The 25,265-nt window shown below is 48.0% G+C and overlaps 1 protein-coding gene across 2 annotated transcripts in view; it reads left to right on the top strand.

Annotated features, from left to right (window-relative positions):
* The window catches only part of PRPF39 (pre-mRNA processing factor 39), a 192,117-nt gene that overhangs the window by 44,383 nt on the left and 122,469 nt on the right, over positions 1 to 25,265 (top strand). For both annotated transcript variants that reach the window (XM_029598474.1, XM_029598473.1), the window contains one exon: positions 2,251 to 2,594. In XM_029598474.1, the coding sequence (XP_029454334.1) occupies positions 2,274 to 2,594 (321 nt within the window). In that variant the 5' untranslated portion in view covers positions 2,251 to 2,273. The remainder of the gene's footprint in view (positions 1 to 2,250; positions 2,595 to 25,265) is intronic.

The following is a 25,265-nucleotide window of genomic DNA, read 5'->3' as shown; positions in this document are numbered from 1 at the left end:
AACTGCCCAGATTTAGTTGTAGACACAGTACAAACTGGATTTGTTTTATAGACCTTATGGATACAAGTGTGTTTAGCTGTTGGGGCATGCACATTCTAATTACAGTAGTGTTTCCTTGCTAAATGATTGCTTTTATTTTACATGACAATGAAATATATATGCTGATTTTTGGTTATTCTGGGCATTCAGCATAATGTGTTGGGTTTGGAGAGAGTACAGAGCAAATAGTCTCATATGAGAGAGAGAATGTCTGTACAAAATGGCAATTAGAGGTAGTGAATAAACCACAAGACATCCACATTTCAGTATAGTGTTAAGATACGCAGTAGTTTTTATTATCACTTAGCTTGGCAATGTTTAGGGAGAGTTAGGAAACAAAGAAAAATGTTCAGCGCATGTACAACCCAAAGATTTAAGTCCCTAGCACTCTGCGGGCTGGGCAGATTCTCTGCTGAGAGCTGAACAGATGACTTTAGCAAGACCAAACTCCACAATGAAAAAAAAAATCTCCAGTACCATTTTCAGCCCTCCCCTGTGGCCATTGACTGGAGACATGAGGGCGCTCATCCAGGAAAGTGGTAGCCTTCTTGCTAAGGCTTTATATATGTATATTTTCCTGTTAACTGGGGAAGATTTACCCTTGCTAATTGTGCTGATATATGTAACCTGTACTGTTTTCTGTAACACAGATGTTCTTATAAGCATCTATTTTGTGCATATATTGTACAGAAAATCTTTTCATATTTTTACATAAGCCATAGTCCGGTATCATTTTCTTAGTGTGTTTGTGTGACCCAGACTAAAAAGCTAAATCCACCATCCTGCCACCCACTACATTTGGTGACGAGGATTGGATGGAGGTTATTTGTCTTTTAGTTTGCTAGAGATGGTGAGTAAGTGCCAGAAAGTGACAAATAGAACATATGTTCTTATTGCTGCTTACACTGGGATGTTTAAATCTAGCAGTGCTCCTGCTGACCAGGTTCCTGTTAACGTTTCTCTTAGCATGTCTGGCTGATGTTAAAGAGCGTTGGGCTGGTACAAAGCTCCAAAGTGACCTCTGAAATAGTTACCTGCTTTCAGTGGAGAACAGAAGATGTCAGGTACTGGCTATAATAGTAGTTCCCAACCCTGTCCTGGGGACCCCCTAGCCAGTTGGGTTTCCTGGACATCCACAATGAATTTGCATGACAGAAAATTTGCATGTTATGGAGGCAGTGCATGCAAATTTTCTCTCATGTATATTCTTTGTGGATATCCTGAAAATCAGACTGGTTGGGGGAGTCCCCAGGACAGGGTTGGGAGCCGCTGGTCTACAGGCATGTTGGATGCTTTTCTATCTGCCAGCAGTTGTCTGACCATCAGGAAATACTTCAGAAGGGTGTGACTGACTTCCAGCACCATGTTAAGAACTACTTTGTGCCCAAGTCCAGGCAAGGACTCTGCTGTAGATCCAGGAAACTGTGCTCACTGTCTGTGTGCATTCGCAGTAGATAGACATAGTTATGCAGAAATTCAGAACCTGGTCACTAGGGGCAAGAAAACCCCTCTAATGAGAACATTAATGATTCTGATGCCATAGAGGAGGTTATCAGTACTGAAGTAGAACCTGAAAGGACACAAGGAACTGAGGAGTTGAGTTTTGCTGATAAGGAGAAAACAGGGTGGACAAATAGTGAATGATATGACACTGAGGCTGCCTAATGTTTCTCATACACAGAGATAAGCGAAAAGAGAGACTTAACAGTTAAATCTGTTCATTGACTGCTGGAGAGTGAACATGTAATAGCTTTGATTCATAAGATGACAGGAGTCAGATGGCACCTTATAGACTACCCAAGTTATTGAAACCTGAGCTTTTGAGGACAGTGTCCACTTCGTCATGCATGAAGTGATGTACAGGAGATGGGTAAAATATATACAGAACAAAGAGAAGGCATTGGATTAGGCAAGATATGGTGTGGAGAGAATATTAACATGCATCTGATGAAGTGGAAACTGTCCTCAAAAGCTCAGGCTTCAATAACTTGGGTAGTCTATAAAGTGCCATCTGACTCCTGCCCTTTTTTCCTACACCAGACTAACACAGCTATCTCTCTGAAGAGTTTTCTGATTCATAAGGAATCTTATCAGGTAAATCAAACAAAAAAAAGCCAGCTTTAGGAATATTTTTGTCCTGACATGCTGTCTGTAGAATTTAGAGTCAAAAATCTTAATTCTTAAATATACTTTTTATGGTTTGTTTTCCAGAAGGAGCAATATAAACTGTTGCAATGGAAAACGCAACTAAGAAGGGATCTGGTGAGCCAGATGAGAAGAGTGCCAGTGAAGGTCCTAAGAACACTAATACAACAAAAGACCCTACTGATTTTACTGCTGATACCACTGTCATGGAAATGGAACAGTCTCCTGTAGGTTCTCCCACTGTAAAGGAGGAATCTGTAAAAGCGATTGCAGCGGAAAATACCGAACAGGAGGCTTCCACAAAAGAACCTCCACTTCCTTTACAGTTTGACAAGTTTTGGAAGGTTGTAGAAGATAATTTCCAAGATTTTTCAGGCTGGACGTATTTACTTCAGTTTGTGGAGCAAGAGGTTAGTAACTTTTTTTTTTTTTTTTCCTGCAGTTGTAAGAAGTTAAAATGCTTTTGAAACCATTGAACCACCCAGTTGCCAGGAACTTTGCATATAAAATATCAGTTCATTTCTGGTGCATAGCCAAAGACTGGACTAAAATCAGTTAAGAGGAGATGTAGTAATATCTGCTGAGAGCACAACACTGATTTTATGCAAGATAATTGTGGCAATTTCCATATGTAAATTACATGCTTTTGATTGTGTAGCGATCCTGATAGTTCTATTGTCTCTCAAATTATTATGAAATTAAATAATTGTATCTTTTTACATCATGAACCTACAGTACAGTAGGGATATGCTGTAAGAATGGTGTGACATCAGTGGCAAGGATGAGATGCTGTCAGGGAGAATGGAGATGGCGTGCAACTCCACAATACCATATCTAACAATGGCATATGAAGGAAATGTGATTCCATAACAGGATTTGAGAGCAGAAAACAATTCAAGTTCTATAACTGCCCAATTATGATTTGGGAAACTACATACTACATTTATATATTCTCCTACTCCTCCTACACTCAGCCAGTTGGCTCAGTGTGCTGCAGCAGTCAAAAAAGCAAGCAATGTTAGGAATTATTAGGAAGGGAATGGTTAATAAAACAGAAAATGTCATAATGTCTCTATATCGCTCCATGGTGAGACTGCACCTTGAATCCTGTGTACAATTCTGGTCACCGCATCTCAAAAAAGATATAGTTGCGATGGAGAAGGTACAGAGAAGGGCAACCAAAATGATAAAGGGGATGGAACAGCTCCCCTATGAGGAAAGGCTGAAGAGGTTAGGGCTGTTGAGGTTAGGGCTGTTCAGCTTGGAGAAGAGACGGCTGAGGGGGGATATGATAGAGGTCTTTAAGATCATGAGAGGTCTTGAACGAGTAGATGTGAATTGGTTATTTACACTTTCGAATAATAGAAGGACCGGGGGGCATTCCATGAAGTTAGCAAGTAGTACATTTAAGACTAATCGGAGAAAATTCTTTTTCACTCAACGCACAATAAAGCTCTGGAATTTGTTGCCAGAGGATATAGTTAGTGCAGTTAGTGTAGCTGGGTTCAAAAAAGGTTTGGGTAAGAGAAGTCTTGGAGGAGAAGTTCATTAACTGCTATTAATCAAGTTTACTTATGGAATAGCCACTGCTATTAATTGTATCAGTAGCATGGGATCTTCTTAGTGTTTGGGTAATTGTCGGTTCTTGTGGCCTGGTTTGGCCTCTGTTGGAAACAGGATGCTGGGCTTGATCGACCCTTGGTCTGACTCAGCATGGCAATTTCTTATGTTCTTAATACTGATTGTTAAAAACCTTGAAACTTACCCCGCTGGTTTCCTCCCCAGAGTTACCAGTGATGAAACAGACTTTCAGATTCAAAGCATAACATTTATTTCCTAGTGTGTAGCAGATGGACTCATTACAAATGGGTATAGTGCTAGCAGTTGGAGACGGATCTGACGTCAGCACGTGGTACATATACCCCTGCAGGAAGTGCAGCAGCTCAGTAATTTTCGTCTCCAAAGCAGTTTGGAGCTACCTTACGCTCGCTGAGCGTTTTTCCAAATTCTAACGACTAAATTCTTAGAAGAAATCCTACCTGAAGACGAGCCCCGCACTCCTGCATTGATACCCTCGGGTCCCTTCCCCAGTTGAGTTTCCCAAGGTGATTTCCGTGGTCCCTCGGAGGTAAGCGCCTCGGTCCAGTGGCCGGATCGCGGCAGGGACCTAGCCCCCAAGTGAGAAGGGCTCGGGCACGGCATAGAGGCAGCCTCGGTACCGATCCATTCGCGGTGAGGACTTAGCCCCCGAGCGAGACGAGTTCGGGCGCGGCTTAGAGGCAGCGGGTGCACTTCCTCGAGCGCAGCGGTGACGGTACTCACCCTCTCCCCCTGCAGCCGGGAAGCGCCGAAGATCAGGTAAGGCGTACATCTTTACTTTACTGGTCTCCGAAGAGCGAGGATTAGCAGGGTCTGCCTACGTGGCAGCCCGCCAAGGAGGTCGCCATTTTGCCTGCCTGCTTGCCGTTGCCATCTGCCCTGGTTCGCCGCCTCGATCTAGCGTACAGACTAAGCGGGGCGACGGGCGCGTATGTTAGGCGCCCGAAAATATTTGGGCGCACGTTGCTCGGCGCACATTCATAGGCGCTAATTCATAGGAGCACATTGAAAGGCTGAGAGCACACCGGATAACAGACGCGATGGAGCGTATGAGAGCCCATGCGTCCGCAGAGCCGGCACCTCCAGAATCGGGCATAAGAGCCTAGGCCTCTGCTCAGCATGCCACCTCAGAGCCACACAGAGCGAGGAAGCAGACTCCCTATGTGCCCAATGTGAGGAGGCCCTTGGGAGTTCCAGGCCAGGGCCAGTCCCAGCCCAGTTTGACTGCCAGTTCCTCAGGGAACACCCCAAACCTAGCAGGCCGCGGTGAGCAGCCAGGGAACCCCACAGACCTGGTGCCCCTACGGCTAGAACCTGCTTCGCTCTCCTGGGTGGAATTATTTAAGGGGATTCACGCCTTTGTCAAGATGCAGTCTGATCCCCGACCGGACCCATACGTACCGGATGACCCTGCCCCGGGACCCTTAAGACCTAGGCACGGCCACCCACCACCTGGAAGCCCCACTTATGGGGACTCGGATTACTCTGAGGAAGATGGCGAGCCCCCCAAGGAGGGAGAACTTCCCTCGGGGATAGAGCCGTATCGAACCATGAGACGCTTCTTTCTTAGAGGATCTTCCAGACCTAGTCTCTCAATGCCTGTCGGAGCTGGCTATCCCGGGCCCAGGCACCCCAGGGGAACCTAGAATGAACCCCCTGCTAGAGGGCCTGCGTCAAATGGCTCACCATTTTCCCCTTCTACAAGCAGTACAGCAGTTAATCGATCTGGAGTGGAATGCGCCGGAGGCTTCATTCAAAGGGGGTCGGGCTTTGTCTAGCATGTACCCCCTGGACCCGGCAACCAAGGAGCTGCTGGCGTGCCCGACGGTAGACGCCATAGTTAGCGCAGTTGTGAAGCGCACCACCATTCCGGTGGAGGGAGGGGCGGCCCTCAAGGATGCACATGACCGGCGCATGGACGCCATTCTGAAACAAGCCTTTGAGGTGCAGCCATGTCCCTACGAATTGCGACCTGCTGCACCGTGGTGACACGTTCCTGTTTATCACAAGCCAGGAACAACACCCCGGGAGAAGAAATGGAATCAGCCCTCTCGTTCCTCACTGACACTGCCTCTGACCTAGTCCGTACAGCAGCCAAGGGAGTGTCATCCTCAGTGGCAGTCAGAAGACAGCTCTGGCTACGAAATTGGTCAGCAGACTCCTCCTCCAAGACCCGCCTTACAAGAATGCCCTTTAAGGGATCCCTCCTGTTCGGCAGTGACCTCGAGAAACTGGCTAATAAATGGGGCGCTTCTCCATTACCCTGTCTACCAGAAGACAAGTCACGGAGGAACCAGCGCCCTTTTCCTAGACCATCCAGAGGTAGAAGCTCTCAACGCTTCAACCCTTACAGGGCTCGCTACCAAGCTCCTCGTTCTCAGACCAGGAACCAGTCCTTTCGGACCAGGCACAACAAGAGGGGAACCGGCTCGGGGTCGGGTCCCGGCCGCACCCCACAATGAGAATCCGCCGACCCATCTGGGGGAAGAAGCCATAGGGGGCAGGCTAACCCTATTCTACCACAGGTGGGTCGAGATTACTTCGGACCAGTGGGTCCTCGCCATTGTCCGGGAAGGGTATTACCTGGACTTCCTTCATCTCCCTCCGGACAAGTTTGTGGAATCGCCTTGTCCGCCCCTCAAGAGGGCGGCGCTGGAAGCTACCTTGGGGAGGCTCCTGTCCCTAAAAGCCATAATCCCAGTGCCTGCATGGGGGAGAAATTCTGGGCATTACTCCATTTATTTCATTGTCCCCAAGAAGGGGGGCACCTTCAGACCCGTCCTGGACCTCAAGTCAGTCAACCGGCACTTAAGGGTCCCAGGATTTCGCATGGAAACTCTGCGGTCAGTCCGAAGTGCAATGCAGCCAGGGGAGTATCTCACATCCCTGGATCTGTCAGAGGTTTATTTGCATATCCCAATCCATCGGGATCACCAGCGCTACTTACGCTTCAAAGTCCTGGATCAGCACTTTCAGTTCCGGGCTCTACCCTTCAGGTTAGCCATCGCGCCGCGGACCTTTACCAAGGTAATAGTAGTGGTGGCGGCGTCACTCAGGAAGGAAGGCATTCTCGTCCATCCCTACCTAGACGATTGGCTGATCAGGGCAAAGTCACCGGAGGAGAGCCACCGGGCAACCAAAAGAGTTATATCTCTTCTGGAAAGCCTAGGATGGGTAGTCAACATAAACAAGAGTTCCCTACAGCCTTCGCAGTCGCTGGAATACCTAGGAGTCCGATTCGACACCCAGGAAGACAAGATCAGCCTGACCTCCAAGAGGAAATCAAAACTCCGGAATCGTTTGCAGAATCTGCTGAGCACCACTCGGCCCACAGCTTGGGATTACCTGCAGGTCCTCGGCCTAATGGCCTCCACTCTGGAAGTGATACCATGGGCACGGGCTCATAGGAGGGCGCGCTGTAACGGTCTCATATCTCGGTGGAGCCCACGATTACAGAACTACACCGTGCATCTACCTCTACCGGCCAGAGTACGGAATCAGTTACGGTGGTGGCTGCTGCCCAGCCACACGAGCCGGGGGTCAAAGATGTCCTCCCCAGCCTGGACCCTGCTCACTACAGATGCCAGCCTGAGCGGCTGGGGAGCACACTGCGAAGAGCTAACCGCCCAAGGGCAGAGGAACAGAGAAGAGTCGGGGTGGAACATCAACCGACTAGAGGCACGGACAGTCAGGTTAGCCTGCCTGCGATTTGCCCACAGACTTCGAAACAGAGCAGTCAGAGTGATGTCTGACAACGCCACCATGGTGGCATACATCAACCGACAGGGCGGAACCAGAAGCCGACAGGTATCCTTAGAAATAGCCCCCCTGATGGCTTGGGCGGAAACAAATCTCCAGGACATCTCTACCGTCCACATCGCCAGGAAGGACAACACCACGGCAGACTTCCTCAGCAGAGAAAGCCTAAACCCGGGGGAATGGCAGCTGTCATCCACGGCCTTCCAGATGATTGTGGATCAGTGGGGGACTCCGGGCATGGACCTACTAGCAGACAGGTCCAATGCTCAAGTACCCAGATACTTCAGTCGCAGGCGGGATCCTCTATCCCACGGGATCGACGCCCTGGTGCAGCCATGGCCTCCGTGGATCCTGCTATATGCCTTTCCCCCATGGCCCTTGCTGGGTTCCATTATACACAAGATTCAGCGGCACAGAGGCCTAGTTCTTCTGGTGGCCCCAGACTGGCCAAGAAGATCCTGGTATGCAGACATGAGAAGACTACTGGCAGGGGATCCTCTACCCCTGCCCCTCACAGGGACCTGCTGCGACAAGGTCCCATCCTCCACGAGAATCCAGCTCAATTCTCTCTTACGGTCTGGCCATTGAGAGGGCTAGACTGAAGAAAAGGGGATACTCGGGGCCGGTAATAGATACACTCCTCCGAGCACGCAAGTTCTCCACATCACTAACTTATATAAGGATCTGGAGAGTATTTGAAGCCTGGTGCGAAACTCGCAGCACCAATCCGCATGCCGCTAGAATCCCCATCATTCTGGATTTCCTGCAAGATGGACTTCAGAAGGGTCTGTCCCTCAGTTCAATCAAGGTTCAGGTGGCAGCGCTATCCTGCTACGGCCCCAGGAGTGACGGCAACAGCATTGCCACACACCCAGACATTTCACGTTTCCTGAAAGGAGTCAAACACATTCGCCCTCCACTGAAGTGGCCAGTGCCCCTGTGGAACCTCAACCTAGTCCTGGGCAGAAACTAGGATGCTGTCGCCTGCAGAGATATGTAAAGCGGCAACGTGGTCCTCCCTCCATACCTTCTCCAGATTCTACCGTCTGGACATCCAGGCCAGGGAGGATACAGCATTTGCAAGGGCAATCCTAAACGGACCTCGGGCAGCCTCTCACCCAGTCCGGGAGTAGCTTTTGTACATCTCATTTGTAATGAGTCCATCTGCTACACGCTAGGAAATGGAGAGATTACTTACCTGATAATCTCGTTTTCCTTAGTGTAGGCAGATGGACTCAGCATCCCGCCCGGCTGCCGATATACATGGGGTTTCACCGATTCAAGGTAAGCCATGTTTTCTTACATAGGCATCCACCCTGCCGGGTGTCGACGCCTTCCGGTTGAGAACACTGGCGGGTCTCCAGCTACTATCAATCGGTCAGGTTAATCATGTTTGATTAATCAATCGGTCAGTCACACATATATCCATGATGCTTTTGCAAGGAAGATTATTGAGCTGCTGCACTTCCTGCAGGGGTATATGTGTACCACGTGCTGACATCAGATCCGTCTCCAACTGCTAGCACGAGCACACTATACCCATTTGTAATGAGTCCATCTGCCTACACTAAGGTAAACAAGATTATCAGGTAAGTAATCTCTCCATTAAGTAGCTTAGAGATCTTATAAGAAATGGCAGTGTTTGTTTATTTCATGCATGCATACAAAGTTAAGACAGCGGGAATAAGGAATCAAGATTGTGTTTCCTTATGGGAATAGAGGAGCTAAGTATCACAGAATTTAACTGTTCACCTAGCCATGCCAATCTACTCATTGTTTTAAATTTGTCTTTGTCTGTCTTTTAAGCACTGGTAAATAGGCTTGCACTTCCCTCCCCTTTCTCATCTCTACATTTGCTGGTAACTTTCCTTCATGTGCCCCTCAGATGTTACATATCATGCTTATTCAGTAGTTCATTGTTCTTGTAGTTTCTCAGGCACTTTCTTATCTCACATTTGTTCTGCAGACTCATTCTTTTTCATAGTAATGCACAGCTTATGCTTTTCTGTCTCTGGGCTGGCCATGACCTTGTATTTCAGTTACTAGTCAACATGGGGCAGTTTTTCTTAAAGCAGCAATTTAACAACACAGACACACACACTCAATATGGTATTAGGTCTATTGTATTGTGTGTTTGCATGACCCTCTCAAAGCCCTAAAACACTTCTATTAGGAGAATACCTCACCTCAGTCACACATACAGAACATAAACAGACCCTGACTAAATACACAATAGAGCAACCACAAAATAGAAATACAAACATGACAAAACCTGAACTGGAAACTTCAAGAAGCAAAACTCTTTATGCAGTGCAACCAAAAAAAACAAAAAACAGACATCACCATTCCTCAAACATCAAACAAATCAAGAATTAAAATAAATACAGAACCATCAAAATAAAAATATACTAACAATATTCCAAAAAAGATGGTCCATGGAGGCAGGCAGGAGATCCAGAAATCTTTGCTGATCCTGCAGCCTGTGGGCTACACCTGGAATGGTCTGCAAAGATGTCAAGTCTACCAGATCCATGGCATCAGCAACCTTTTGTGTTCGTGGACCCTTTGGCTGAGGCAGGATTGGTGCAATCTGCAGGGAAGAGCCCACACACACACACCAGGCAGGCTTCCAGTCTCTCTAACACTTATGCAAACACTTACGCATGCATACGCTCCCTCTCTCTCCCTCTCTCCCTCTCTCCCTCTCTCCCTCTCTCCCTCTCTCCCTCTCTCCCTCTCTCCCTCTCTCCCTCTCTCCCTCTCTCCCTCTCTCCCTCTCTCCCTCTCTCCCTCTCTCCCTCTCTCCCTCTCTCTCTCTCTCTCTCTCTCACTCTTTCACACACACCCAACCCAGGCAGCCTCCCATTCACATGTAGACTGGTCTTTCCTCCTCCGCTGCTGCTTCTACTAATGCAGAGAGCAGCCAATGTATTGCTCCTCCTATGTGCTAGCTCTGCAGTAAATCAACACCCGTGTTGCTAGCCCATCCTGTATTCTCATCTCACAATGCATAACTTCATCTTCTGATCCGGTTGCCTGCTGCTTCACCTGCCAGTGGGGTGGAGTCAGCTGGCGGCCACAGGGCTTTCTTTTTCTTCTGCTGCCGGTGGGATGGAGTCCACCAGCAGCTGCACAGGCGTATTTCTTCCATTGCTGATGGGATCGGATCCATCAGTGGTAGCACTGGCCTCTCCCTACTCCTGACACTGCCCCCCCCTCCCTGGGTGTGCCGCCCTGTGCACTTGAACATTTTTCACACCCAGTGATGCTGGGCCTGCTCTCTCTTCTGTAGGTTTTAACTTCTTCCATCTCAGTTGTACTCTTTCTTCCTTTGAGTCCTACTCCATCCAATCATTTGACTACCTCTCCAAGTAGCTGTTATCAATCTCCTGATAAATTCCCCCCCTCCTTTCTCACTGACTTTGATTCCTGCCTTCTCTTTTTCCTTGACCCATCTTCCCCTTCCCTTATTCTTGGTGACCTTAAACCTCTGTATTGATGATCAATTTGACTCGTGCCTCAAATCTCCTTTCCTTAACCACCTCCTCATTTGATCTCCAGATCTGCTCTACTGCTCGTGCTCACAAGCATAGCCAGTGCCCTGACCTAGTTCTTTCCTCCAACTGTTGTCTGAGTTCACCACCTCAGTTTTTCCTCTCTGACAATCATCTGATAACTTTAACACTAAACCGTTCTCCCCCACAGCCTTAAGTCACCATCAACACCTTCACGAATCTTCAGGCTGTTTATCCTCTCTGCTACTACTTCATCTTCTTTCCTCCACTATATTGTCCGAATCAGCTGGCAAAGCAGTTTCTTCTTACAAAACTATACTGTTCTCTGCTGTAGACACTCTTCTCCACACCCCCCCCCCCCCCCCCCAAATCCTTGGCTCATTCCTAGAATTCTCTTCCTACGTTCCTATGCCTGCTCTGCAGAATATCTCTGGATGACATCTTTTGCCCATGCAGATTTCATATATTTCAAATTTATACTGACCTTCTTCCAGTCTATTGCACTTGCCAAGCAAGACTAGATGCAAGAGTTTCAGATGGATGTATTAGTCTTTGCTGTTTCTTTGCCACACTCAATTAAGAACATAAGAAATTGCTATACTGGGTCAGACTGAGGGTCCATTAAGCCCAGCGGCCTGTTTCCACCAGTGACCAATCCAGGATAAAAGTACCTGGCACATACCCAAACATTAAATATATCCCATGCTGGTAATAATCAGTGGCTATTTCCTAAGTCAGCTTAACTAATAGATGCCTTCTGTCCCCTTTCACACTCAGTCCAGACTATGGCTGACTACTTCCATGACAAGATTCACAAAATTAGTCTTGGGTTTTCAACCAGATCACTTCTATCTCCCTCTCCCCTTCCCCTGCCTCTGCCATTCTCTCTTCATTTTTTGAAGTCACAGTAGAGGAAACTGCCCATCTTCTCTCCTCCTCAAAACTCTTACTTGTTCCTCTGACCTCATTACCACCCAGTTCCTCGGCTCTGTTTCCACTGCAGGCATCCCAACCATCCTTCACATCCACTGTCCCTTTCCGCTGCTACTGTTCCTGATGCCTTCAAACATATTGTAATTACAGCACTCAGAAAATCCTTACTGGACCCTACCTGCTCTGCCAACTGTCATCCCATCTCCCTCCTCCCTTTTGCTTCCAAACTACTTGAACATGCTGTTTACTGCCACTGTCTTGACTTTTTAGTATCTAGTATTTATTTGCGTTTGTTCATCACCTAACTGCTGAAGCTCTAGGTGATTTACATATTAAATGTATATAATCTTGTTAAAGCAAAACATAAAATAATTCATATACAGGTATATGTTTAACTAAAAACTGTTCAGAATAATAAAATTTAAAAATGGAGAAACAGTAAAATCTATCACAATGGACAGAAACATAATATCAAGTTAAGAACTCAGCATAAGCCATTCTTGATCCTCTCCGATTTGGTTTTCACATTCTACGTTCCACAGAAACAGCCCTTTCCTAAGTCTCCAGTGACCTGTTTATGGTTAAAACCCCTCTTCACAGGTCACTACATAGCTCCCTATTCATTCCCATATAGTTCAAGCTGCTTTTTTTTTTTTTAAATACAAGAGCTTGCATTCTGCAGTTCCTCGCTACCACTGCTACTCTCTTATCTACACCCTCGTCATGCACTCAGCTCATCAGGCAAGTCACTATGCCCTTATCCTCTATCACCAATTCCCGACTCCATGCTTTCTATCTGGCTGCACCATATACCGTGAATAGATTTTCTCCATCATGTCTTACTTAAATCCAGTCTAAAACCCCACCTTTTTGAGACTGCTTTTAAATCTTAATTCTTGATTTCCTAGCATGTAGCCAGATGGACTCAGGACAAATGTGCTCCCCTGCTAGCAGATGGAGACAGGTTTCAAAGCTGACATCACCTTAGATATACCCCAACAGTGACCTATGCCCTCCTATATCTCTGTCTCCTAGCAGATGTGGATGTGCTTTCCCTACACCAGCATTGGTAGTATAGTGGGATTGCAGTACACATTAGAGGAAAATTTACCTTTAAATTGAAGTTCGATTGAGCCCTGCTCTCCGATGATACCTAAAGGTCCCTCCCCCAGTTGAGAAATCCTGAGGCGATTTCCAAGATCCCTCAGAGTTGTGCCTTGGTCCGGTAGCCAGCTCCTGCAGTTGCTGCTGAAGCAGCTGAAAGGCTGCGGGTGCAGGAAGCCAAGCGCGGTGGTGACAGCCAAAGCTCTCTCCCCCCGCAACCAGAGACCGTCTCTGTACTCAGCTGGTAAGTGCTGAGCCCAGGTAAGTTAAAACGAGAAGAGGACTCCTCTGATTCAGAGACGGGGAAGGGCTTCATTAAGTCTTTCCTCTGGTCTCCTTGCTCGGCGCGTCGTACAGACGATGTTCCCGATCTCATCCAGGCAAGGGAAGGGGGCTTCCGAGCGGGTTGAGCGGTTCCCCGATGAGCTAGGCCCCGCTTCAGGCTCGGTGGGCTCACCATGTGGCAGGCTGCAGCACCGCCATCTTGCGCACGGTTTTGTGCGTCATCGCCATTGCCCCTCATAGACCCTTAGTACGCGTGGTGCGAGTTGGCTCTGCACACACGCTGTGCGCCTACCTGCGTGCATAAGTGCGCACATACATTTGTGCTTAGAGGCGCTTATACTTACATGCTTCGGGTCGGATCTGTGCCTGCTCGAATCGTGTGCTAGCCAGCTGAACGCACAAGTTATCTCTGATTATGGCCCTGGCAGCAAAGAAGCACAAACGCTCACTTTGTGCTGCCTGTTATTAGGGCTGCATAGTCTGACCTGGGGTCATTCCTGTGTCAGCACTGACAGGAGGCCCAGCGAAGTTTGGACTCCCAGAAACTTTCCAATCCCGGCTCCTCCCATTTGGAAGGTAGGTCAGCCACGATCTTATCCGGTAGCACCTTGGATCTGAGTAATCCCGGGACTGCGTCCGCCTTGGCAGAGAGCAATTCAGCGGCACCTACTCCAGTTCCTCCTGGGCTAGGTATGGACCCGGCGGCCTTTTCTTGGGTAGAATTTTTCCAAGGCCTTCAAGCCTTCGTACAGGCGCAGTCAGTCTCTCCGGCCCCTGTCTGAACTGAACCCCATCCAGGAAGGCCTTGCTCTCTCAGCCCTTTCAGCATGCCTCGAGACATGCCTCGTCTCCCCAAGGGTATCCCTGACAGGGACACAGACACCACGGACAATGAAGGGGATGCAGGCTCACTGGAGGATGGGGAAATCCCTCCAGGCTTGGAGCCATACCAGACCATGTTACGGTTTTTCCATAAAGAGGAATTGCCGGCCCTGGTTTCCCAGACCCTGAAGACTCTGGAAGTTCCTGGCACGGATCCTATGACTGAACCAAAGAAGAATCCCATCCTGGTATCGCTATGGAAAGCCTCTTACTATTTTCTAATGCTGGAAGCCATCCAGGAGTTGATTGACCTGAAATGGGATGCCCCGGAAGCCAGCTTTAAAGGAGATCTGACATTGGAGTCCCTGTACCCCCTGGACCCAACGGCCACAACGCATGCGTTTTCCTAAAGTGGACTCCCTGGTCTGTGCTGTTTCGAAGTGAACAGCTATCTCAATGGAGGGAGGAGTGGCCTTAAAGGATGTGCATGATAGACTGAGTCCATCCTTAAGCAAGCCTTTGTGACAGAAATGACACTACAGATTGCTTCCTGTTATGCCCTAGTGGCTCGCTCGTGCCTGATTCTCTCGAAGGAGGCAGATAGCTCAGGGACTTAGTCCAGAGAGGCTATGGAGCCCGCCACGGCCTTCCCAGCAGACACTCTGACCTAGTTTGTACCTTGGTCAGAAGAGTGACCTCAGTGGTGGCGGCCAGAAGACAACTATGGCTTCAAAATTGGTCAGTGAACGTGTCTTCTAAGGCAGACCTCACAACGATGCCCTTTAAATGATCCCTATTTGGAAGCGAATTGGAAAAGCTGGCCAGTAAGAGGGGTGAATCTCCAGTGCCTCACCTACTGGAAGAAATGAGAAGTCGCAGTGCCCCTCACCTATGAGGGGTCGGACCAGGGGCTCCCAGTGCTTTCGGCCCTATAGGAACTCGTCATTTTAGATGTCTAGGCCCTCGAAAGTTTGTCCTTTCAGTGCAGACAACCAAAAAGAGGGGCTGGTTTGGGTTCAGGTTCTGCCTGAATTTCCCAATGATGTTTTGCCGATCCATCCACAGGGCGAGGAGATAGGGGGTCAGGTTCTTGTGGCCTGGTTTGGCCTCTGGCCTGGTTTGGCCTCTGTTGGAAACAGGATGCTGGGCTTGATGGACCCTTGGTCTGACCCACCATGGCAATTTCTTATGTTCTTATGATTATCCCTCTTCTACCAGCGGTGGGTCAAGATCATGTCAGACAAATGGTTTTGGATATGATACGAAAAGCATACGTGCTGGAATTTCACAGCATTCCCTCGGGACATGTTCATGATGTCTCCTTGCCACTCCCAGCACAAGAATCTGGCAGTGGAATCTACTTTGATAAAGCTCCTCAATTTGAGGGCTATAATTCCAGTACCTACACTCCAGGAAAATACAGGGCATTATTCCATCTTTCATCATACCCAAGAAGGAGGGTTCCTTTCACCCCATCCTAGACCTCAAGAGCATCAATCATCACCTGTGCGTAATTCATTTCTGCATGGAGACTCTACACTCCATCATAATGGCCATACAACCGGGAGAGTTCTTAACATCTCTGGACCTCTCAGAGGCCTACCTTCATACTTCAATTCAACAAGACCACCAGCATTTCCTATGCTTTGCGGTGCTGGGCTGCCATTATCGGTTCCGGGCGTTGCCCTTCGGCCTGGCCATCGCCCCCAGAACATTTTCCAAAATTATAGTGGTCGTGGCGGCGGCACTGAGGAAAGAAGGGATCCTGATGTACCCTTACTTGGACGACAGGTTGACCCGGGCAAAGTCGTTAGTCTCCAGGTGACCAGCATGGTGACGAACTTGGTTGGGTTATCAACATGGACAAAAGCAGTCTCAAGCCCTCCCAGTCCTTAACGTATCTGGGAGTCCGGTTCAACACCAAGGGCAGGACAAGGACTTCCACCCTCCCTTGAGGATAAGGAAGCTGATGTGCCAAGTGCGTTGGTTGACGAATACAATGCGGCCCAGGGTGTGGAGCTACCTTCAGGTCCTAGGTCTGATGGAGTCAATCCTGGAGGTAGTACCGTGGGCGAGTGCTCATATGCTTCCACTCCAGAGCTCTTTGCTGTCACGTTGGAACCCGTGGAACGCTGTCACGTTCGCCTCCACCTACCGATTGAAGTATGTTCTCTGCTCCAGTGGTGGCTACAGGAAGTTCACCTGAGCAAGGGTGTAAACCTGTCACCTCCAAATTAGATAGTCCTCACAACTGACACGCGCCTCCGAGGGTTGAGAGCTCACTGTCAGGAGCTGACAACCAAGGGGCTTTGAAGCAAAGAGGCACACTAGAACATAAACCGCCTGGAAGCCCGGGCAATCAGATTAGAGTGTTTACAGTTCAGCCACATACTCTGGGGTCGGGCAGTCCATGTGATGTTGGACAACACAACAGTAGTCTACATCAACTGCCAGGGAGGAACCAAAACCCAGCAAGTATCTCTGGAGATAGATCTCCTTATGGAATGGGTGGAATTGAATCTACAGAGGATCTCAGCCTCCTACTTAGAGGGAAAAGACAACATTAGAGCAGACTTTCTCAGCGGGGAGATTCTGGATCCAGAAGAATGGGTGTTGTCAGCCAGGGCCTTTCAGCTCCTGGTAGATCGCTGGGGCCTCGCGTCTGAAGACCTGCTGGCCGTATCTCACAATGCAAAGGTCTCCCGATTCTTCAGTCACAGAAGAGATCAGTGTTCCCAAGGGATCGATGCCCTTGTTTAGACCTGGCCAAAGGAAGACTTATCGTATGCCTTCCCTCTGTGGCCTCTGCTGGGGCAAGGTCATTCGCAAGTTCGAACGTCACAGGGGATTAGTCCTCCTGTGGCCTCAGATTGGCCCAGATGCCTGTGATATGTAGACATGTGGAAGCTTTTGGTGGAGACCCTCTTATCTCCCTCCGCACAGGGACCTGCTTTAACAAGGTCCGATCCTTCATGAGAACCCAACACGATTTTGTCTTAGTCTGGCCCTTGAGAGGGCTCGCCTAAGGAAGCGTGGATATTCGGTGGCAGTAATTTCCACCTTGCTCCGCACATGGAAGTTCTTGACGTCCTTAGCGTATATGCGGATCTGGAGAATAATTGAAGCCTGGTCCCTTGGTCGACCAAAATCCCTATGGCTTTGGAGTTTTTACAGGATGGCCTGAATAAAGGATTGTCCCTTAACCTCCTTTTGAAGGTCCAGGTAGCACATCTCTCCTATTTCAAAGGCGAGGTGAACGGAGCCAGACTGTCAGCACATCTGGACTTGGCCCTTTTCCAACAAAAGGGGTTAAACACCTTTGACCACCCTTGCGGTGGCCAGTTTCCCTGTGGAATCTTAATCTAGTATTGGATATTTTTAGCAGGGCCCTCCTTTTGGCTGCTGCTCAGTTTATCCCTGCGCCTGTTAACGCTAAAGACTGTGTTCTTGGTAGCAATATGCTCGACTCGTCTCATCTCAGAACCACAGGCATTGTTGTCAGGAACCATTCTTCCAGATGACTCCAGGAGCATTAAAGCTTCGCACTGTTCCTTCCTTCTTGCCCAAGGTAGTCTGAGTTTCACTTGAATCAATCCATTTCCTTACTGTCCCTGGGTAAACACAAGGACACGGAAGACTACTGCCTCCTCTGCCATTTGAATGTCAATAGGCTTTTCGTGCGATATCTAGAAATCTCGGAACCGGTGCGCAAGATGGACCGCTTGTTTGTTCTTCATGGTGGAAGGAAACAAGGCGAAGCAGCTTCGCAAGCTACCATAGCTTGCTGGATCAAGGAGATGATAACGGGAGCTTATGTTGAGGCAGGGAAGCCATTACCCTTTCAGGTTAAAGCTCCTTCCACTAGGGCCCAGGCCTTATCCTGGGTGGAAGCTAAGCTACTGTCTCCCGTCGACGTGGTCTTCTTTGCACACCTTCTCCAGGTTCTATCGCCTGGATGTTCGGGCCCGAGAGGATGCAGCTTTTGTAAAGGCAGAGCTAACTGGACCATGGGCAGCCTCCCGCCCTGTAGCAGATTAAAACGGGGTTGCGCGAACATAGAATCGTTAAACATTGCCTTCAAGCACATCATACGTTCAAACAACTTAAATGGACTATTTTAGAGCAAATTATACAAAATCCCCGCGGCGGCGATCTCAGCTGTCAGTTGAACTATCGCAAGCAGTGGTGGATCTTTACTCTCTCTTCACAGGCACCTGGTGGTTTAAATGACTGCGTTGAATGGACTACATTACTCTAAACCCTCATTGGTGATTCAATTCTGCTCTAACACACTGATTGGCTAGTCTTGAAGTAGTTTAAAAACTTGTAGTAAGAAAATGGATCCTGGTTTGGTAAAGCTGAGACCGAGCAGCAGAGCAAGGAAAACATAATGACACAAAGAACGATTGTAATCCAGTATAATAGTTTTTTAAATTCTTGAGAAGTTTAAAAATACAAGCAGTATTGATTGCCTTTGTCTCTTAGATAAAGAATATAATTTAATCGCCACCCCTGATGAAGTGAACAAAACACGAGCCTGTCAGGTTTGGCTGTTCCTGAGTATATTTTTTGCTCTACAACGATAAGTGCCTGTGTCTTTTATTATGAGCGTTTAAAAAGTTAAAAGATCTTTTGAAAAATTTCTGTAATTTTCATCTTAGTATGGAAACTAATAGTTGAAACATAATACACAGCCTTAAGTTACACATTTGGCTGTAAAACAAAAAAGTACAATCTACACTGCAAAATTGGCAGTGTGAGAAACAACTTTTGAAGTGGAGAAGGCTCCCGTCGGTGTTTGAAGTTTCCATGCTTCTAAATTAACCAATTTAATAATAGCGGTATATCATCAGCTTGGAGTTTGATGTTTTTCTAGTTATTGAGATTGATTTATACATCATAGATACAGTTTTTGTACCTAAAGTGTCATAATAGGGCTACATATTCTGACCTGGGTTCTTATTTACATCAGCACTGTGAGGAGGCCCAGGGAGAGTTGGCCTCCTCAGACTTTACCAAGCCCGACTCCACCCATTCTGAGGATGGGCCAGCCAGCCACAACCTTAACTGGAAGTACCCCGGATCCGAGTAATCCCAGGGCTGGGTCTTCTGTGGGAGAGGGAAATTTAGTGGCACCTACTCATTACTTCCTGGGCTAGGTATGGACCCAGATGCCTTCTCTTGGGTGGAAATTTTTCGAGGCCTTCAAACCTTCATACAGGTGCAGTCTGCTTCACTTGCCTCTGTCCAGATGGAACCACAGGGCTGGGGGAGAGAGGCCTTACTGGCTAGCGGCAGACCTCGAGACATGCCTCGCCTAATCAAGGGTATCCCTAGCAGGGACCCAGACAGTACAGACAAAGAAGGGGATCTAGAGTCCTTGGAAGATGGAGAAATCCCTCTAGGTTTAGAACCATATCTGACCATGTTACGTTTTTTCCATAGAGATGAATTGCCAGCCCTGGTTTCCCAGACCCTGAAGACACTGGGAGTTCCTGGGGCGGACTCCATGACGGGACCAAAGAAGAATCCCATTCTGCTGTCTCTACGGAATGCCTCTTACTATTTTCCGGTACTGGGAGCCATCCAGGAATTGATTGACCTGAAAGGGGATACCCCTGAAGCGAGTTTTAAAGGTGGTCGATCATTAGAAGCTCTGTACCTACTGGATCCAGTGGCGAGAGAACATCTGTGCTTCCCTAAAGTTGATGCGCTGCTCTGCGCTGTTTTGAAGCAAACAACTATCCAAGTGGAGGGAGGAGCGGCCTTAAAGAATGTGTATGATAGGCGGATGGAGTCCATCCTTAAGCCTTTGACGTGACCTTACAGATTGCTTCCTGTTATGCCCTGGTTTGCTCGCTCATGCCTGCTGCTCTCTAGAGAGGTGGATGACTCGGGCAAATTCCAGGGAAGCTATGGAGCCTACTACTGCTTTTAGCCTATGCGAGTCCTGACCTAATCCATACCTCGGCCAGAGGAGTGGCCTCTGTGATGTGGCCAGAAGATAGCTATGGCTGCGAAATTAGTCGTCAGACGCGACCTCTAAGGCAAACTTCACAAAGATGCCCTTTAAGGGATCACTCCTCTTCAGAAGCAAATTGGAAAAGCTGGCTAGTAACTGGGGGAAATCTCCAGTGCCTCAGCTACCAGAAGATAAGAGGAAAGCAGGTACAGCGCCCCTCACCTATGAGAGGTCTATCCAGGGGTGCCCAACGCTTTCGGCCCTACAGAAACTCGACATTTCGGAGGTCTCGGTCCTCTGGGAGGTCTGTCCTTTCGGAGCCGACAGCCCAAGAGAGGAGCAGGTTCAAGTTCAGCCTGAACTCCCCAATGAAGTTTTGCCAACCATCCACGGAACGAGGATATAGTGCAGAGCTTTCCAAACTTTTCATGTTGGTGACACACTTTTTAGACAAACATAATTTCGGGACACAGTAATTCAGTCTACTAGCAAACCAGAGGTTAAAGGTTAAACGAACGAATGTATTTTGACAATTTATGTATGTTTCCTTAAATATATACATAATAAAATGTTTCACGACACAACCTATCTTGTGAAAACCTTTCATTTATATTAAAAATATATAATATTCCAAGATTAATGTTGTTCTAATTTATGAATAACAATAATAAAACAGAGTTATTGTGTTATTCAATTTACCTCTTTAATGAGATATATGAGCTTGGGATGAACACAGCTTTTGAATATTTGGTGTTAATAAGAAAGTCCAAAGGGTCTTCTGTGTAACTTTAAAAAGCTGGCCAGTTTCACACTATATAATTATTTGATAGCCTCATTCAACTAATTCTATATCGCTATGAGAGTGAAGTCTGGAATTTATAGGAAGGGACAGAATGTCAATATAAATCCTGCACCTCCAGTTCTGTAACTCTGTGCATCCACTGAAATTCCCCCAAACAATGGAGCTTGGATGTTTCCCTTACAGCTCATCATACTAAAAGATATTTTCAAATTCTGGTGTCACCTCACAGTAACAGCAGCACAAACACCTTCCACTGCCAGGCACATTGTGAACTAACACAAAACCTTGCAAAAAAGACACTCAAAATCTATACTGCAATCCCATTGTAACATAACAGTAATAACACCAAGGACTCAAACAACAATAACCCTACCTGTGAATAAGCAAGGGTAAATATTACACTGGGTCCTAGAATACCAATACACCACCTACTGAGGAAACAAAACAAACCAGATTGCTATAGATCCCTATGCTAGCAGAATCTCTCATCATGGTGACACACACAGAGCAGAGATAGACCCTCACCAAATACAGAATACAAAATAAAGGAGCACAAATTAGACAAAAACTGAAATGGAAACCCCAAGAAGCCAGACTCTGTTTATTAACAATGGAAAAACAGAACCACCATTCCTCATAAAACAAATAAAATCAAGAAACATAAAGCATCAGTTATAATAGTAAAACCATACTAATAAAAGAATATTTTAAAACTACTGATAAAAAGAATTTCTATTAATTAAAATCATATACATTTTTTACAATTTCCCAAATACCAATAAAATATTTAAAAACAGCACATATCAAATAACACCCAATAATTAAAACTAATAAGGATTTTAAAAAGCCCCTGCTGGCCATACGTGGGAGCTCTTGATTTCCAGTCACCCTGATATTGTCAAGGATTAGGAGGTTATCCTCTCTCACACATACTCACATATCCATTCTCTCTCGCACATACATTGTCACATACATACATATTCATGCTCTTATACCCACCATAACTTCTCGCTCTCACAGACACTGACACACTCTCAGGCTCTAAGACACTCTCTCCCCCTCCACACAACCCCCCACACAAACTCTTACTCCCCTGGATTTTCTCATACACACTCATGCTCTCACTCTCTCTGGCTCCCTCAAAAACACACACCCCCAGGCAAGCTCACCCATGCATTCACACACATACAACCCCAGGCAGACTCCCATTCATACACATGCACACACTAAAGGCAGACCCCCCTCTCTTTTGCCAGCAACCTCTGAGCCTCTCTCATTATTCTGCTGCCACTGTCACTGATGCTGCATGGCTATTTGGGAGGCGCTGATTGCTGCTATTGGCACTGAAGCCCATTCTGCTGCCTCCTCTGTGCAGGCCCCGTGGGTTTCCACTTCCTCCATGTTGATCTCGTGCATTGAGATCCGCATAGAGAAAGTGCTACTCATGCACATTACCAAAGATTACATGTGCCAATCAGTAAAAAGTAATTTTTTTTTTTTTACCTTTGCTGTCTGATCTTAGTTTTCTAATCGGTTGGTCACAGGCTTTTTTGTTCCACCTCCACTTTCTTTTTTTTTTTTGCCAATTCATTTCATATTGTCTTTTTTTTTTTCTATTTCTTTTCTCTCCATCTATCTTCTTCCCTCAAACATACAGTCAGGTTCTCATTCTCACATGCTTTCTCTCTCTCTCTCACACACACACACACAGGCTCTCACATGCTCTCTCTCATACAATCATTCATACACAGTCTCTCTCTTGCACATGGTGTCTGACTCTCACACATCCAGGCTCTCTCTCACTCCCACATGCTGTCTTGCTCAAGTACAGACTCTCACTGTCACATGCTCTCTCTCATACAATCATTCATACACACAGGCTCTCACTGGCACATGCTGTCTCTCATCTCATACACGCACTCTACGGGCCCTCAGCCTCTCTCTTACCTCTGGGCTCCTCTTCACGGGTCGCTGCAGGATGGGCTCTGCAGCGGCGTCCTGTTCTTCGAGGGTCGATCCGCGGCAGCGGCGTCCTGTTCTTCGCGGGCCGATCCGCGGCAGCGGCGTCCCTGTTCTTTGCGGGCGATCCGCAGCAGCGGTGTCCCTGTTCTTCGTGGGCCGATCCGTGGTTGGGACCCTGCTACCGGGCCGCCGCCTCTTCTCGCACGCTGCAACAACGCTGCTCCTCTTCTGCACGCGGCTGATGCTCTGCCTCCTTCCTGCCCGTGCGGCTCTGGCAACATTTTTCTTCCGGGGCCGCGTGGGCAGGAAGGAGGAGGAGCACCTGCGTGACCTTTATCTTCGGGCTGTGGTGACGTAACCTCCACCACGGCTCTGCCGATCTTCCTGCTGTGTGTCTCCGGCACACAGCACAGCGATTCTTCGCTGCTCAGCCGCCAGTGGGATGAGGTCCACCGGCGGCCGCGTTGGCTCCCACTTGCCGGTGTGTCACGTGCACTGGGCTTGCGCGGCACACCTCAGGCGACACACACTTTGGAAAGCTCTGATATAGTGGGTCGACTATCCCTCTTTTACCAGTGGTGGGTCGAGATCACATCAGACAAATGGGTACTGGATGTCATACAAGAAAGATACCCGCTGGAGTTATGCAGCACTCCAGGGACATGTAAGTGATGTCTCCTTGCCACTCCCAGCACAAGAAGCAGGCAGTGGAGTCTACCTTGATAAAGCTCCTCATATTGAGGGCTATAATTCCAGTACCTGCGCCCCAGGAAAATACGGGGCGTTATTCCATCTATTTCAACGTACCCAAGAAGGAGGGTTCTTTTCGCCCCATCCTGGACCTTGTGTCCACAGACACCTAGGGGTAATTCATTTCCACATGGAAACTCTGCTCTCCGTGATAATGGCCATACAACCGGGAAAGTTCTTAACCTTCCTGGACCTCTGAGGCCTACCTTCATATTCCAATCCGGCAAGAACATCAGCATTTCTTACGCTTTGTGGTACTGGGCTCTGCCCTTCACCCTGGCCATCGCCTCCAGAATATTTTCCAAGATAATGGTGGTCGTAGCGGCATCACTGAGGAAAGAGGGAATCCCGGTGCACCTGTACTTGGACTACTGGTTGATCTAGGCGAAGTCTTTGGAAGAGTGTCTCCAGGTGACCAGTAGGGTGACATCCCTTCTTCAGGAGCTTGGTTGAGTCATAAACATGGACAAAAGCAGCCTCAAGTCCTCCCAGTCCTTTGAATATCTGGGAGTCCAGTTCGACACCAAGCAGGGCAAGGTGTTCCTCTTGCTCTCGAGGATAAGGAAGTTGATATCCCAAGTGCGTCGCTTGACAAACATGATATGCCCCAAGGTGTGGAGCTATCTTCAGGTCCTTGGTTTGATGGCGTCAACCCTGAAAAGTACCATGGGCGAGGGCACACATGTGACCATTTCAACACTCCCTGCTCACATGTTGGAACCCGCTGTCTCAAGACTATTCGATTCACCTCCACCTACCAATGGAAGTATGTTCTCAGCTCCAGTGGTGGCTGCAGGAAGCTCACCTAGGCAAGGGTGTAAGCCTGTCCCCACCAAACTGGCTAGTCCTCACGATAGATGCAAGCCTCTGGGGTTGGGGAGCTCACTGTCAGGAACTGACAGCCCAGGGGCGTTTGGACCAAGGTAAAAGCATTCTGAAACATAAACCGCCTAGAAGCCCGGGCAGTCAGATTGGCGTGTCTACTGTTCCGCCACATACTCCAGAGTCAGGCGGTCCACGTGATGTCAGACAATGCAACAATGGTAGCCTTCTTCAACGGCCTGGGGGAAACCAAGAGCCAGCAAGTGTCACTGGAATTGTATCTCCTTATGGAATTGCATCCAGGAAGACTGGGTGTTGACGGCTAAAGCCTTTCAGCTGGTGGTAGATCATAGCAGCCTTCCGTCAATCGTCCCACTGGTTGCATCTCACAATGCAAATGTTCCCAGATTTTTTTCTTTTTTTTCAGTCGCAGAAGAGATCAGTGGTGTCTGGGGATAGACGCCCTTGCTCAGATCTGGTCAGAAAAGGACTTACTATACGCCTTCCCTCCGTGGCCCCTGCTGGGCAGGGTCACTTGCAGGATTGAGCACCACATGGGATTAGCCCTACTAGTAGCTCCAGATTGGCCCAGACATCCATGGTATGCAGACATGTGGAGACTCCTTGTGGAGACCCCCTGTGCCTCTCACCACACAGGGATGTGCTCCAGCAAGGTCCAGTCCTTCACGAGGATCACGACTCTATTCTGTTTTATGGTTTGGCCCTTGAAAGGGCTCGCCTGATGAAGCGTGGGTATTCGGCGGCA

Source organism: Rhinatrema bivittatum, chromosome 4 (assembly GCF_901001135.1).
Source record: "Rhinatrema bivittatum chromosome 4, aRhiBiv1.1, whole genome shotgun sequence".
Lineage (NCBI taxonomy): Eukaryota > Metazoa > Chordata > Amphibia > Gymnophiona > Rhinatrematidae > Rhinatrema > Rhinatrema bivittatum.
Note: the sequence above shows the minus strand (reverse complement) of the source record. Positions and strands in the feature narration are given on the sequence as shown.